General features: G+C 39.7%; 1 protein-coding gene across 2 annotated transcripts in view; it reads left to right on the forward strand.

Annotated features, from left to right (window-relative positions):
• Positions 1–17,487, forward strand: part of ar (androgen receptor) — a 53,284-nt gene that overhangs the window by 14,615 nt on the left and 21,182 nt on the right. For both annotated transcript variants that reach the window (XM_024013438.2, XM_024013439.2), the window contains exon 3: positions 1,047–1,163. In XM_024013438.2, the coding sequence (XP_023869206.1) occupies positions 1,047–1,163 (117 nt within the window). The remainder of the gene's footprint in view (positions 1–1,046; positions 1,164–17,487) is intronic.

Below are 17,487 nucleotides of genomic sequence, written 5' to 3' on the forward strand. Positions count from 1 at the left end.
TCTGTGGCATTGTGTTGAGTGACAAAACTGCACATTTTAGATTGGCCTTTTATTGTCCCTAGGACAAGGTCCACCTCTGTAATGATCATGCTGTTTAATCAGCTTATTGATATGCCACATCTGTCAGGTGGATAGATTTACTTGGCAAAGGAGAAATGCTCACTAACAGGAATGTAAACAAATTTGTGCACCAAATTTGAGAGGAATAAGCTTTTTGTGCGTGTGGAACATTTCTGGGATCTTTTCTTTCAGCTCATGAAACTTGAGACCAACACTTTTACATGTTGCGTTTATATTTTTGTTCAGTATAGATGTAAATCATGTCATAAGGAAAACTGTTAAATGTATTTCAACGGAAAATTCTCATGGTCCATAGTATGGTTGATTTGGAATATGTCAACAGAAATCTATGTAATTTTTTACAAAACTGCCTAAAGTTACATTCATCCTAGCCTACCCCTCTGGGAAATCAGATTTAAACACAAACATTCTGAGCTACCAAGGCAAGTTAATCAGGCTTTTACTGGCAATTATATCTAATCCATTACTATTTCAGTACAATGGGAGTTTTGGATGCAAAATATTTTTGGATGCAATATGGTTTCTCTTTAATTGACAATGCTCTGCCATAAAAATAACAGAAAACACAAGCTAAAATGCTGCCTTCCTGCTCCTAGGTATTCATTTGTTTTGTTCAGTATTTTCCTTTCTTAATTGAACTGTGAGTGCATAACTGCCATCAAACCATGCCATGTAAAATTATAGATTTGATTATTTCAATGTGCTACTTATAGAGCATGTCAATGTACTCTTCAACAAAAGTGTGTACACTGAGGAGATTTTATAGTCTAAGCTCCTGCTTTTTATGATCATCACACTGGACATAATAAGCAAGAGAGCAAAATGTATAACTGTTCCGGCTGTAATCATTCATGATGTAACTAACAACCATGTTACAACTTACAACCATGACGTACGTACCTTTCTTAATCATTCAAAGTAGAATTCCGTATTCTAATGCTTATCTTTGTTTGCATCTTTGTTAGGGAAACAGAAATACCTGTGTGCCAGCAGAAATGACTGCACCATCGATAAGCTGAGGAGGAAGAACTGCCCATCATGTCGCCTGAGGAGGTGTTTTGAAGCTGGGATGACCCTCGGAAGTAAATACAACTATTATGTCAATTTCTTAAGTCAATGAGAAATAATTAAAGTACTTAGCCATCCATCCACCCACCCACTGATCGATAATCATGGACAAAAGTTTGTGAATGTACAGTTACATACACTCACTAGCCAGTTTATTAGGTACACCACCCCGTTCACGAAAACATATCGCTCCAACAGACAGTGAGTCACATGGCTGTGGGTTGCTATATAAAAAAGGCAGACAGGCATTGAAGCATTCAGTTACTGTTCAATTGAATGTTAGAATGGGCAAAATAATTATCGGCGGTGCCGGGGGCGCCGGATCCAGTATCTTAGAAACAGCCGCCCTCCTAGGCTTTTCACGCCCGACAGTGTCTAGGGTTTACCGAGAACGGTGCGACAAACAAAAACATTCAGTCAGCGAAAACAGCTTGTTGATGAGAGAAGTCAAAGGAGAATAGCAAGAATCGTGCAAGATAACAGGCGGGCTACAAACAGACAAATAATGGCGCAGTACTACAGTGGTGTGCAGAACAGCATCTCGGAACACACAACTCGTCGATCCTTGTCACGGATGGGCTATTGCAGCAGACAACCACACCGGGTTCCTCTCATATCAGCTAAAAACAAGAAGAAGCGGCTCCAATGCTAGACAATTGAGGAGTGGAAAAACATCGACTTGAACATTACAGCGAGTTCAGTTTACTTGTGTGGCCTGCACAGTCCCCAGACCTCAACCCAATAGCATAGCTGCGGGAAGTAGGAGTGCTGAGGGAACTGAAAAAATACAATAAAAATAGTGCACTTGGCCTTTATTATTCCCCACAGCGCCCCCACCCAGCGGCCATGCCCAATAGAGTATATTTGGGATGAGATGGAACGGGCTGTTCGCAGCATGAATGTACCACTGTCCAATCTACAGCAACTGCGTGATGCCATCGCATCAGCATGGAACAACATTCCTGTGGAATGTCTCCGACACCTTGTAAAATGTCTCCAATAATTCAAGCGGTTCTGGAGGCAAAGGGTGTCCGACCCGGTACTAGATGGCTCTACCTAATAAACTGTCCAGTGAGTGAATATGGGCCATTCTACAGAAGTGGTGCAAATTGGGGGTTGAAAAAAAAGCTCATTTGTATCCTATTTTTCCCCAAACTTTCAGCACATGTCTTCCAACATACAGTGCCTTCAGAAAGTATTCACACCCCTGACTTTTTCTACATTTTGTTATGTTATAGCCTGAATTTAAAATGGATTAAATTGAGATTTTTGTCTCTGGCCTACACACAATACCCCATAATGTCAACTTATTATTATTTTTAACAAATTCATAAAAAAAGAAAAGCTGAAATGTTTTGAGTCAATAAGTACCCGAGTATTCCTTTGTTATGGCAAGCCTAAATAAGTTCAGGAGTAAGAATTTGCTTAACAAGTCACATAATAAGTGGCATGGACTCACTTTGTGTGCAATAGTACATTTTAACATGATTTTTTCATCTCTGTACCCCACAAATACAATTATCTGTAAGGTCCCTCAGTCGAGCAGTACATTTCAAACACAGATACATCCACAAACTCCAGGGAGGTTTTCCAATGCTTCGCAAAGAAGGGCACCAATGGGTACAAATAAAAAAAGCCGACATTGAATATCCCTTTGAGCATGGTGAAGCTTTTAATTACACTATGGATGGTGTATCAATACACCCAGTCACTACAAAGGTACAGGCGTCCTTCTTAACTCAGTTGACAGAGAGGATGCAAACTGCTCAGGGACTTCACCATTAGGCCAATGGTGACTATAAAACAGTTACAGAGTTTAATGGCTGTGATAGGAGAAAACTGAGGATGGATCAACAACATTGTAGTTATAGTACTCCACAATACTAACCAAATTTACAGAGTGAAAAGAAGGAAGCCTGTACAGAATACAAATATTGCAAAACATGCATTCTGTTTGCAACAAGGCACTAAAGTAATACTGCACAAAAAATGTGGCAAAGCAATTAAAGTTTTGTCCTGAATACAAAGTGTTATGTTTGGGGCAAATCCAATACAACACCTTACTGTGTACCACTCTCCATATTTTCAAGCATAGTGGTGGTTGCATCATGTTATGAGTGTGCTTGTAATCATTAAGGACTGGGGAGTTTTTCAGGATAAAAAATAAACGGATTGGAGCTAAGCACAGGCAAAAAAGCAGAGGAAAACCTGGTTCAGTCTACTTTCCACCAGACACTGGGAGATGACTCTACCTTTCAGCATATTTTAAATATTTACCTGAATTCCTTACTACGCCACAAAATTTGTCCCTACCGAAACATAGTAAAAAAGTTGCAATAAAGGGAGAACCAGTTTTGATTAACCTTCTATTACAGATACTTTTTTGAAATTGAATTTTCATACAAAATTAACAAAATACCTGATTTTCAAAACCTAGAGAAATATAATCTCTGTTGTTCTCTGTAAAATGTTTAATGTTGATTGTATGAATCTGAAACTTGTTTATTGATTGAATTAGTTATGCATCTAATTAATTATATTGTTAGATGTTTAAATTATTCCTGGCAAAATAAGAGGTGTTCCGGTATGAAGTGTCAATCATATAAATACTTTGAGGACTCTAGATGGATGTAACTTGTTTTAGTATAGACATTGCCAAGAACAAGACCACTAGATCAAGAGTCCGTGGGCCCTTTCTTCAATTGTAAGATACTCAAGTAGAGTAAACTTGAGTACAGTACAGTAGAGTAGAGCACAGGGTACAGTAGAGCACAGTACATTAGAGTGCAGGAGAGCACAGTACATTAGAGTACAGTAGAGTAGGGTACAGTACAATATAGTACAGCACAATAAAATACAGTAGAGTACAGTGAATTACAGTACAGTATAACACATTATAGACATCCAAGTTTTGGCCAAATAGATGTCAAGTTTGGGCTCTTGAAGGGTTGGAGCCCTCCTGCTGACTAAGCATCTCAATATTCTACACTTTTTCTTGAAGCGTGCATTTGTCGACTACCCACATGGTGATCCTCTGTAGCTCAGTTGGTAGAGCATGTTGAATGTGACTTTATAATGGAGATGGCCTCAATGATGCTGCCCATGCTGTCACAGACTCCATAATGGCACAGATACAAAGAGGAGATCTCTGTATATCTCTATGGTTTCATTATAGTTTCGGTTGTGGCCGTTTTTGTTTGGACAATTTTTACACATATTTTACTTTAAACTGCAAATTAAAACGGCAAAAAACAACGATTTTCCATCAATAGAATCAATGTAGGGACATAGGCGGCGCGTGAGTTTCAAGTTTGGGGAAGCTAATTTTCACCATAAAAATTCACCTTTCTAATAACGCATTCCATGCATCATCACATTTGTAGACTTATGTAAGATAGCCTACTATTCGTAATGTGATGAGTGGATTGGATACTCATTTAGGCTAATAATATAACTCAATCACTGTTCACAAAAAAGATTGTTCAATGCATGGCGTATAGCGTAGAGTAGGCCTAAGCTATATGCTAGCCTATATCAGACACGCTTCTTCGTTCTTTGCACGGGAAAAATGTGCTCTTCGCTGGTGCCAATAAGATAGGCTATACTGTTGTTCACACAATTAAGTTGAGAATTTTGATAACTAAAAGCCAGATTAGAGTATTTTCATTGTATTCTCTTTACAGCAATAGCCATTTGCTTTCCAAACTATGTCTTCCCGTGATTGTGTTTTTAAATATTGTGTAATGCCTGGCTGGGCCTCTCTACTTTTCACTGACAGTCGCAACTCAACAATAATCTATTTGTTATTTGCCGTGTAAGTTGCACAAATTGGTTGCGCTGCCCTTCCTTCCAGCTGTAGGCAATGCAATTTAATAAAAAAAATTGAAAAGAAGCTAATGATCCTCTGAGGCCAAATCATGCTTTAGTAGTCTATTTTGATAGATTTTATTTCTGTATAGACAGGAGTAGGCTAATTAGGCTATATATTTTTTGTCAATTTAATAAAATTTACTTTAGGGAAAGCTTCCCCTAGCCTTATGGATGAGCCGACCTATGTGTAGGGAGGTAACTTGATATCATGAGGGAATTGCTTAGACCACACTTACCGGTAGGACTAGTTATCTCACGAGCTCTGGCAGAGAAGTAGCCTATATGACCTCTTTAAAAGTATCCGAAACGTACAGTTAAACTATCCATCACCAATAAATGAAGGCTCTTCAGAGATAATAGGCTGGTTTATGCTGAGATCAACATGCTTTTATTAGCCTACTAGAATCTCCTACAAACATTTTGTGATAGGCCTTCAATTAAAACCCTAGACCCACTCCAATTCACATACCGCCCCAACAGATCCACAGATGACACAATCTCAATTGCACTCCACACTGCCCTTTTCCACCTGGAAAAAAGGAACACCTATGTGAGAATGCTGTTCATTGACTACAGCTCAGCGTTCAACACCATAGTGCCTACAAAGCTCATCACTAAGCTAAGGACCCAGGGACTAAACACCTCTCTCTGCAACTGGATCCTGGACTTCCTGACGGGATGCCCCCAGGTGGAAAGGGTAGGCAACAACACATCTGCCACGCTGATCCTCATCACTGGGGCACCTCAGGGGTGTGTGCTTAGTGTCCTCCTGTACTCCCTCTTGTACTCCCTGTTGAAGTCGTTGCCGAGCATGACTCCAACACCATCATTAAGTTTGCTGACAACAGTGGTAGGCCTGATCACCGACAACGATGAGACAGCCTATGGGGAGAAGGTCAGAGACCTGGCAGTGTGGTGCCAGGACAACAACCTCTCTCTCAATGTGAGCAAGACAAAGGAGCTGATCGTGGACTATAGGAAAAGGAGGGCCGAACAGGCCCCCATTAACATCGACGGGACTGAAGTAGAGCGGGTCGAGAGTTTCAAGTTCCTTGTTGTCCACATCACCAACGAACTATCATGGTCCAAACACACCAAGACCGTCGTGAAGAGGGCAAGACTAAAACTGTTCCCCCTCAGGTGACTGAAAAGATTTGGCATGGGTCCCCAGATCGTCAAAAAGTTCTACAGATGCACCATCGAGAGCATCCTAACCGGTTGCATCACCGCCTGGTATGGCAACTGCTCGGCATCCGACCATAAGGTGCTACAGAGGGTAATGCCTACGGCCCAGTACATCACTGGGGCCAAGTTTCCTGACATACATGACCTATATACTAGGTGGTGTCAGAGGAAAGCCCCCAAAATTGTCAAAGACTCCAGTCGCCCAAGTCATAGACTGTTCTCTCTGCTACCGCATGGCAAGCGGTACCGGAACGCCAAGTGTTGGACCAAAAGGCTCCTTAATAAATTATCCTCTTGGAAATAGGGGGCGCCCTTTTCACTTCTGGATAAAATTGTGCCCAATTTAAACGGCCTCGTACTCTGTCCTAGATCATATGATATGCATATTATTATTACTATTGGATAGAAAACACTCTGAAGTTTCTAAAACTATTTGAATTATATCTGTGAGTAAAACATAACTCATTTGGCAGGCAAACTTTCAAACAGGAAGTGAAAATTCTGAAATGGGTCTCTGTGAAAGGCTTCGCCTATTCAATTGTCTTGTATTTATGGATCTGTATGCACTTCATACGCCTTCCACTTGATGTCAACAGGCAGTAGAACGTGGAATGAAGTGTCTAGCCTTCTCTGGGACCGGATGGGAGTCGTTGGAGTGAGAGGTCAGCCATATTGGCAGTATTTGGCTACGCACTTAGGGCTTGTCATATCTTGTCTGCAATGCGTTAGGTAGACACGAAGAAATGCTCCGTCTGGGACGTTATTGGATATATTTGTGAAAAACATCCTAAAGATGGATTCTCAACTGAGTTTGACCAGTTTATTCGACTTTTATTATCACTTTTTGAATTTTTCGTTCATGCGTAAAATCTTCATGGACARGTGAGCTACACATGCTAGCCAAAGTTGCTAATTCGACAGAAGAAATGGACATTCTAAAACAAAACAATGATTTATTGTGGAACTAGGATTCCTGGCACTGCATTCTGATGAAAGTTCATCAAAGGTAAGGGTATATTTATGATGTTATTTCGTATTTTTGTGGACTCTTTGGACTCCAACATGGCGGAGAATGGCTGAGCGCTGTCTCAGATTATTGCATGCTGGGCTTTGTACTAAAGTTATTTTTTTAAATCTAACACAGCGGTTGCATTAAGAACCAGTGTATCTTTAATTATATGTGCAACATGTATTTTTCAGCAAAGTTTATGATGAGTTTTTCTGTTACATTACGTTGCTCTCTGTAATTATTCTGGCTGTTTTGGTGCCATTTGTGACCATGGCGGCAATGTAAAACCCCGATTTGTAGCTATAAATATGCACATTTTCGAACAAAACATAAATGTATTGTATAACATGATGTCATAAGACTGTCATCTGATGAAGTTGTTCAAAGGTTAGTGATTCATTTTATCTCTATTTGTGGGTTTTGTGAAAGCTATCTTTGCGGTGAAAAAATGTGGTGAGCTAACATAAATGCATGTTGTGTTTTCGCTGTAAAACATTTAAAAAATCGGACATGTTGGCTGGATTCACAAGATGTTTATCTTTCATTTGCTCTATTGGACTTGTGATTTCATGAAATTATATTATATGATATCCCTGTGGCGCTAGGCTAGGCTATGCTAGTCAGCGTTTCTGATGAGAATGATCCCGGATCCGGGATGGGTGGTCCGTAGAGGTTTCAGCTTCTACCCCCAAGCCATAAGACTGCTGAACAACTGAACTAATCAAATTGCCACCCGGACTATTCACTTTTACAAATGACCTCGACTAACCTGTACCCCCGCATATTGACTCGGAAAGCAGTACCCCCTGTATATACAGTTGAAGTCAGAAGTTTACATACACTTAGGTTGGAGTCATTAAAACTCGTTTTTCAACCACTTCACAAATTTCTTGTTAACAAACTATAGTTTTGGCAAGTCGGTTAGGACCGATCTACTTTGTGCATGACACAATACATTTTTCCAACAATTGTTTACTGAGTTGAAATGTATTTGGCTAAGGTGTATGTAAACTTACAACTTCAACTGTAGCCTCGTTATTGTTATGTACAGTTGAAGTCGGAAGTTTACATACACCTTAGCCAAATACATTTAAACTCAGTTTTTCACAATTCCTGACGCTTTTTCAGTTCTGCCTACAAATGTTCTATAGGATTGAAGTCAGGGCTTTGTGATGGCCACTCCAATACCCTAACTTTGTTGTCCTTAAGCCATTTTGCCACAACTTTGGAAGTATGCTTGGGGTCATTGTCCATTTAAAAGACCCATTTGCGACCAAGCTTCCTTAACTTCCTGACTGATGTCTTGAGGTGTTGCTTCAATATATCCACATAATTTCCCTGCCTCATGAAGCCATCTATTTTGTGAAGTGCACCAGTCCCTCCTGCAGCAAAGCCCCCCCACAACATGATGCTTCCACCCCCGTGCTTCACGGTTGGGATGGTGTTCTTCGGCTTCCCCCTTTTTCCTCCAAACATAACGATGGTCATTATGACCAGAGGACATTTCTCCAAAAAGTATGCTCTTTGTCCCTATGTCCAGTTGCAAACCGTAGTCTGGCTATTTTTGGGCGGTTTTGGAGCAGTGGCTTCTTCCTTGCTGAGTGGCCTTTCAGGTTATGTCGATATAGGACTCGTTTTACTGTGGATATAGATACATTGTACCTGTTTCCTCCAGCATCGGCCATCGGAACCCATTTAATGAAGCTCCCAACGAACAGTTCTTGTGCTGACGTTGCTTCCAGAGGCAGTTTGGAACTCGGTAGTGAGTGTTGCAACCGAGGACAGACGACTTTTACACGCTACGGGCTTCAGCACTCGGCAGCTCCATTCTGTGAGCTTGTGGGGCCTACCACTTCGCGGCTGAGCCATTGTTGCTCCTAGACGTTTCCACTTCACAATAAGAGCACTTACAGTTGACCGGGGCAGCTCTAGCAGGGCAAACATTTTACAATCTGATTGTTGGAAAGGTGGTATCCTATGACGGTGCCACGTTGAACGGCACAGAGCTCTTCAGTAAGGACATTCTACTACCAATGTTTTGTCTATGGAGATTGCATGGCTGTGTGCTCGATTTTATACACTGTCAGCAATGGGTGTGGCTGAAATAGTTAAACCTTTTCTCAATAGGGGGGCGCCATTTCGACTTTGTAAAAAAACGTTCCCAAATTAAACTGCCTCGTACTCAATTCTTGCTCGTACAATATGCATATTATTATTACTATTGGATAGAAAACACTCTCTAGTTTCTAAAACCGGTTTGAATTATATCTGTGAGTAAAACAGAACTCATTTTGCAGCAAACTTCCTGTCAGGAAGTGAGAAATCTGAAATCGGGCACTCTGTTCCAGGGTCAGTTTATATTTGCATGTAATCTATGGGTCGACATGCACTGCATACGCCTTCCCCTAGATGTCAGTAAGCAGTGAGAATTGGAATGGGGTGTCTAGGTAGACACCTGAAACCCCACCTCTTTAAGGATACCTAGGATAGGATAAAGTAATCCTTCTAATCCCCCCCCCTAGAGTTAGATGCACTATTGTAAAGTGGTTGTTCCACTGGACATCATAAGGTGAATGCACCAACTTGTAAGTCGCTCTGGATAAGAGCGTCTGCTAAATGACTTAAATGTAATGTAAATGTAGGTAGATCTGAGGCCGTACAAAAGCTTCTGGAACCGGGTGTGCAGTCTTTTCAACGTTCGTCATGGCGCAAGACAGACCTCAGGATTGCATTCTGAAAAGCTCTCGTTATAGGCGTTAGATATATCCGGCTCTGATTTATTCGATATAGGTGTAAAAACATCATAATGTAGTTATTTTAAACCGAGTTATATCAGTTTATATCAGTATATTGCGATTTTCGGTATTTTATTTGTGCTGCGTTATGGTGAGTTGGACACGTCTTCGCCACTGGCTAATGTTTGCTGCTAATTCCAAAGTTGAAGACGACAATCTACAACCGAGCAATGATTATTCTGGACAAAGGACAACTTGCGCAAGATTCTGATGGAAGCTCATCACAATAGTAAGAACTATTTATGATGTTAATTCGTAATTTTGTTGAAAATTGTTAAACTATTATTCCGCCATTAATTTCGGTGCGGTCTCACTTTAACGCATGCTGTATGTCGTAGTAACGTTAATTTTAAAAATCTAACACAGCGGTTGCATTAGGACTAATGTATCTTTCATTTGCTGTCCAACCTGTATTTTTTAGTCAAGTTTATGATTAGTTATTGATTAGATTAGGTGCCTCTCCCAAGATTTCTCCGACATTTTGTTTGCAGTTTGGCTACTATTCTCATTGTATAACCACGATTTGTGCCGCTAAATATGCACATTTTCGAACAAACCATATATGTATTGTGTAATATGATGTTATAGGACTGTCATCTGATGAAGTTTTGAGAAGGTTAGTGAAAAATGTAATATCTTTTGCTGGTTATTCGCTATCGCCAACGTGCATGAATCAATGCTGCTGTGTGGTTGGCTATTGTAGTATGCTAATATAATGCTATATTGTTTTTCGCTGTAAAACACTTAAAAAATCTGAAATATTGGCGTGGTTCACAAGATGTTTGGCTTTCATTTGCTGTATGCTGTGTATTTTTCATAAATGTTATGATGGTTTTAGGTCATCTCACGTTGGTCTCTGTAGTTATTCTAGCTGCTTTGGTGAGATTTTGTGATGGTGGCTGCAATGTAAAACTATGATTTATACCTGAAATATGCACATTTCAAACAAAACATATGCTATACAAATAAATATGTTATCAGACTGTCATCTGATGAGTTTGTTTCTGGTTAGTGACTATTTATATCTTTATTTTGTCGAATTTGTGATAGCTACCTATGCATAAAAAAATTGTGGGAAAAAAAGTTGAGTCTTTTGCTATCGTGGTTAGCTAATAGAAATACATATTGTGTCTTCCCTGTAAAACATTTTAAAAATCAGAAATGATGGCTGGATCACAGATGTTGTCTTTCATTTGCTGTATGCTGTGTATTTTCATAATGTTTTATGATGAGTTTAGGTCATTCACGTTGGTCTCTGTAGTTATTCTAGCTGCTTTGGTGAGATTTTGTGATGGTGGCTGCAATGTTAAAACTATTATTTATACCTTAAATATGCACATTTTTCAAACAAAACATATGCTATACAATAACATATGTTTATCAGACTGTCATCTGATGAAGTGTTTCTTGTAGTGACTATTTATATCTTTATTTGGTCGAATTTGTGATAGCTACCTATGCAGTAAAAAAATTGTGGGAAAAAAAAGTTGAGTCTTTTGCTATCGTGGTTAGCTAATAGAAATACATATTGTGTCTTCCCTGTAAAACATTTTAAAAATCAGAAATGATGGCTGGATTCACAAGATGTGTATCTTTCATCTGGTGTCTTGGACTTGTGATTTCATGATATTTAGATGCTAGTATTTACTTGTGGCGCTATGCTAGGCTATGCTAGTCAGCTTTTTTACTGATGAGGGTGCTCCCGGATCCGGGATGAGTACCAAGTAAAAGTTAAATCCACTAATTTGAAGACTTTTTCCCACATTTTGTTACGTTACAGCCTAATTCTAAAATAGATTAAATTGTTTTTCTACCATCATCAATCTACACACAATACGCCATAATTACAAAGCAAAAACAGGTTTTTAGAATGTTTGTCAGTTTATTTAAAAGATTACAACTGAAATATCATATTTACATAATTATTCAGAGCCTTTACTCAGTACTTTGTTGAAGCACCTTTGGAAGCGATGGAACCTCCGTCCCAGTCTCAAATCTCTGGAAGACTGAAACAGGTTTCCCTCAAGAATTTCCCTATATTTAGCGCCATACACCATTCTTTCAATTCTGACCAGTTTCCCAGTCCCTGCCGATGAAAATCATTGCCACAGCATGATGCTGTCACCACCATGCTTCACTGTGGGGATGTTGTTCTCAGGGTGATGAGAGGTTGTGGGTTTGCGCCAGACATAGCGTTTTTCTTGATGGCCAAAAACCTCAATTTTAGTCTCATCTGACCAGAGTACCTTCTTCCATATGTTTGCGGAGTCTCCCACATGCCTTTTGGCAAACACCAAATGTGTTTGCTTATATTTTCTTTAAGCAATGGCATATTTCTGGCCACTCTTCTGTAAAGCCCAGCTCTGTGGAGTGTACGGCTTAAAGTGGTCCTATGGACAGATACTCCAATCTCCGCTGTGGAGCTTTACAGCTCCTTCTGGGTTATCTTTGGTCTCTTTGTTGCCTCTCTGATTAATGCTTCCTTACCTGGTCCGTGAGTTTTGGTGGGCGGCCCTCTCTTGGCAGGTTTGTTGTGATGCCATATTATTTCAATTTCTTTTATAATGGTGCTCCGTGGGATGTTCAAAGTTTCTGATATTTTTTTATAACCTAACCCTGATCCGTATTTCTCCACAACTTTGTCCCTGACATGTTTGGAGAGCTCCTTGGTCTTCATGGTGCCGCTTGCATGGTGGTGCCCCTTGCTTAGTGGTGTTGCAGACTCTGGGGCCTTTCAGAACAGGTGTGTATATATACTGAGATCATATCACACTTAGATTGTACACAGGTGGACTTTATTTAACTAATTATGTGACTTCTGACGGTAATTGGTTGCACCAGATCTTATTTAGGGGCTTCATAATACATATGCACGTACCACTTTTCCGTTTATTTATTTTAACAAGTTCTTTTTTTAATTTCCAATTTGGACTATTTTGTGTATGTCCATTACATGAAATCCAAATAAAAATCAATTTAAATTACAGGTTGTAATGCCCCAAAATAGGAAAAATACTTTTGCAAGGCGCTGTATGCTCGCTTTGAGGCAAATAACACTGAAACATGCATGAGAATACCAGCTGTTTCGAAAGACTGTGATCATGCTCTCCGCAGCCGATGTGAGTAAGACCTTTAAACAGGTCAACATTCACAAGGCCGCAGAGCCAGACGGATTACCAGGACGTGTACTGCGAGCATGCGCTGACCACTCCAATTTGCATACCGCCCTAACAGATTCACAGATGATGCGATCTCTATTGCACTCCACACTGCCCTTTCCCACCTGGACAAAATTAACACCTATGCGAGAGTGCTATTCATTGACTACAGCTCAGCGTTCAACACCATTGTGCCCTCAAAGCTCATCAATAAGCTAAACACCTCCCTCTGCAACTGGATCCTGGACTTCCTGACGGGCCGCCCCCAGGTGGTAAGGGTAGGTAACAACACATCCGCCACGCTGATACTCAACACAGGGGCACCTCTCTGCTACCGCACGGCAAGTGGTACCGGAATGCCAAGTCTTGGTCCAAGAAGCCTGATGATGCTTCTACTCCCAAGCCATAAGCCTCTTGAACATCTAATCAAATGGCTACCCAAACTATTTGCATTGCCCCCCCCCCCCCCTTTTACGCCTCTGCTACTCTCTTTATTATTTATGCATAGTCACTTTATTAACTCTACCTACATGTACAGATTACCTTGACTAACCGGTGCCCCCGCACATTGACTCTGTACCGATATCCCCTGTATATAGTCTCGCTGTTGTTATGTTACTGCTGCTCTTTATCTAGTTGTTACTTTTATTTCTTATTCTTATTCATATTTTTTAAACTGAATTGTTGGTTTCGAGGCTTGTAAGTATGCATTTCACTGTTGTATTCGGCGCATGTGACTAATAAAATGTGATTTTATATTTTAGAATAAGTATCATAACAAAATGTGGAAAAGGAGGGGTCTGAATCATTTCCAAGTGCACTGTATATAGTGTAAGTGTAGTAGAAACTGCAGAATATGCTCTTTCTGATACTATATAGAATTCTAAATGTTTAACTGCATGTGACTCTGAAGGAGGATTTGATAAATTAATGATCTGTTAATTACAAAATACTCCCATCTCTTAATGTCCAATTTGACAACTGATAGGCCTAATACTGTTACTCATCAGATTATTGTTAATTTAATCTTGTCTATAGGCTTTCAATGGGCCGGCTGTGCAGGCTGACTGGCATCGTTTGTTTCCCGCTCATCAAGTTGCAGCTGTTTCTCAATCTAGACACTCTAATGTACTTGTCCTCTTGCTCAATTGTGCACTGGGGCCTCCCACTCCTCTTTCTATTCTGGTTAGAGCCAGTTTGCGCTGTTCTGTGAAGGGAGTAGTACACATCGTTGTACGAGATCTTTAGTTTCTTGGCAATTTCTCGCATGGAATAGCCTTCATTTCTCAGAACAAGAATAGACTAATGAGTTTCAGAAGGAAGTCCTTTGTTTCTGTCCATTTTGAGCCTGTAATCGAACCCACAAATGCTGATGCTCCAGATACTCAACTAGTCTGAAGAAGGCAAGTTTTATTGGTTCTTTAATCAGAACAACAGTTTTCAGCTGTGCTAACATAATTGCAAAAGGGTTTTCTAATGATCAATTTAAAATGATACACTTGGATTAGCTAACACAACGTGCCATTGGAACACAGGAGTGATGGTTGCTGATAATGGGCCTCTGTACGCCTATGTAGATATTCCATTAAAAATCACCCGTTTCCACCTACAATAGTCATTTACAAAATTAACAATGTCTACACTGTATTTCTGATCAATTTGATGTTATTTTAATGGACAAAAAAAGAAGCTTTTCTTTCAAAAACAAGGACATTTCTAAGTGATCCCAAAATTTGAACGGTATTGTATTTCTAAATTCTAACAAAATACACCAGTGACATCATTTAGGAGATTAAGGTTGTGAGCATACTGTTTCTAATCAGATCGACAAATATCTTCTAATGTATGTGTGTCTACGATGCCATCTTTAGAGCACAGCATTTTCTGCTCGGTTTCCAGAGCTTTGAAAGAGAGAAATGAAATAGTCTACTACAGAGGTCTGATGATGCTTCTGTTAGTAAAAGGCGTATTGTGGTGGGTCGGGTGTGCCATCACCTGGTGATATTGGTTGGCTTATGACACATTCATTCTACAGTCTTTTAGTGTGTATATTTCGGTAGTGACTTCAAAAGGTGGGACAGCATTTTTTAAAAGATGTTTAACAATAAACAAAACTACTAATTAGATCAGTATATTTCAGTGTAATAATATAACAATTCAAGAGGTTCTACTGAAATAGTAGTGTTTAAATAAATATATAAAATCATTAATAATAGTGTACATTTTCAAACAAGAAGTTTAGGAGTTTGGGACAGCCACCTTTCAATACAAATAGGTGTATAAACAATTACTTTTGACTATATTATTTTAAAAATATGTTTGTTATTTCCTTGGATTGAATTTGAACATATCATGATGTAAATAAATGCCCTGTTTGGAGACAGTTAAAAAAAAAAATGTTTTTTGGGGGTAGGACTGAAATGTGCCTCAGTTCTGTAGAATCCCCCATATACAGCATAAGACCCTCAGCACATTTCCAATTTTAGGGAATACAACTGAACTTTAGAGTTAAACTCAGCATGGATTATTTTTCAGAAATGGTCTCCTTTAGAATAAGTACCTGATTTCTTGTGAATGTTGCAACCCGTACTACACATCTTAGCCAGCTTTGTTGAATCGCTGCATCACAAAGGAGAATACTACTGCTAATCAAGCCCCTGACTGTGCCACCAGGCAATTTAGACCTATTTCATTCACTTTTCCTTAGCTGTTTGTCGTATGAGGTCTCAAAGATGGACATGTTCTGGACTAATTTTAGTTCTTGTGTTAAATTTTCACTCCCTTCCATTTTCTCATTCTGTTAATGGTGACAACTGCACAGAGAAGCACAAAGTAGACATGAGACACGTGAATTAAAGGAGCAGAAATGCTGGTAATTTAGCCACCAGATGCTGTCAAGCCCATGGGGGGAAAATGTGATGTGATGCTGTGATTGTCAGGGAAAAGGTACCTCCATTCCGGGTGTAGTTAGAAAGAGCCTTCCTTCCCCTCAGATGCCTCTCTCATGGATTTTTATTGTGCACTGTGTACTTTCTCACAGGTAAGTTTGGGACTGTAATTTGAAAGCTCAGACGAGAGCTTCAAATGTGAAAGATTCTTCTCTGATTACGGAATAATGCAGTGTTGAATTTGCTACTCCTGAAAAATGGAAGAGACCAGTCAAGTATCATTGCATGGAGGTTTTCATTTGGAATGATGAATTCCATATTACATTATTACTCTCAGAACTGTAATTACTTTCCATAATAGAACACTTGATATGGCAGTTCATTTTACAGATCCACTTAAGCTATTTCATTTAGCAGAGGTTCATTGAAAGAGAAAAAAACCTTGAAAATATAATCGAATAACCTGGGCGACCTTTTCTTGCTCCTAACCTTCTCATTAGCATATAAAAAGAGACATGTCATATGGTTACAGGATAGACTTTCTTTGTTGGCTGAGGCCTAGTAATCAACCCTGGGATTAAATATGTTGTGTCTAGAAGGGTATAGTAACAGTTGAAGGTAATTACACCAACTGCCAATACCCACCCTACCTCTTCTTGCTTAAAAAATTAATTATGACTTGAATTTGAGACATGGACCTTTTCCCATTATCCAACGGATCATTAAACCTTCCTCTCTGCATTTGCCTTGGTGAAGGGCAATTTAAATACCATGATGAATTCAATGTTTTTGAAGAGTGTGTAGAAATCTCTAACAAAACTTTGTGCAGGAAAGTAACAAGCAAGTGCCAAAGATTTGTTTGACTGTGCTAGCATATGTTAGTTCACCATTACCTTCATGAAAATGTGTCAATGTATATTGTCACGCCTTCTCCAGCTCCCCCTCCCTGACGTTCAAAGGCGCCAGGCTCCCCAGCATTACGCACTCCTCTCACCATCAGTATGCACATCTGCCTTTCCCCGTCATGTGCATCAGCGTATTATTGGACTCACCTGGACTCAATCCCCTGTTTCTTACCTCCCCTATATTTGTCAGTTCCCCATCTCTGTTCCCCGCTGCTGCAGTGATTGTGGAATGTCGTTGTTTTTCCCGTGTGCTGACGCTGTGCCTGTCTTGTTTCATGTCTGTTCATTATTAAATGTTGACTCCTCGTACCTGCTTCTCATCTCCGGCGTCGGTCCTTACAGTATATACTACTGTCAGACGATTAAAATCATATTTTTTTATTTCACCTTTATTTAACCAGACAGGCCAGTTGAGAACAAGTTCTCATTTACAACTGCGACCTGGCCAAGAACAAGCAAAGCAGTGCGACAACAACAACACAGAGTTAAACATAAACAAACGTACAGTCAATACCACAATAGAAAAAT

Source organism: Salvelinus sp. IW2-2015, linkage group LG20 (genome assembly GCF_002910315.2).
Source record: "Salvelinus sp. IW2-2015 linkage group LG20, ASM291031v2, whole genome shotgun sequence".
Lineage (NCBI taxonomy): Eukaryota > Metazoa > Chordata > Actinopteri > Salmoniformes > Salmonidae > Salvelinus > Salvelinus sp. IW2-2015.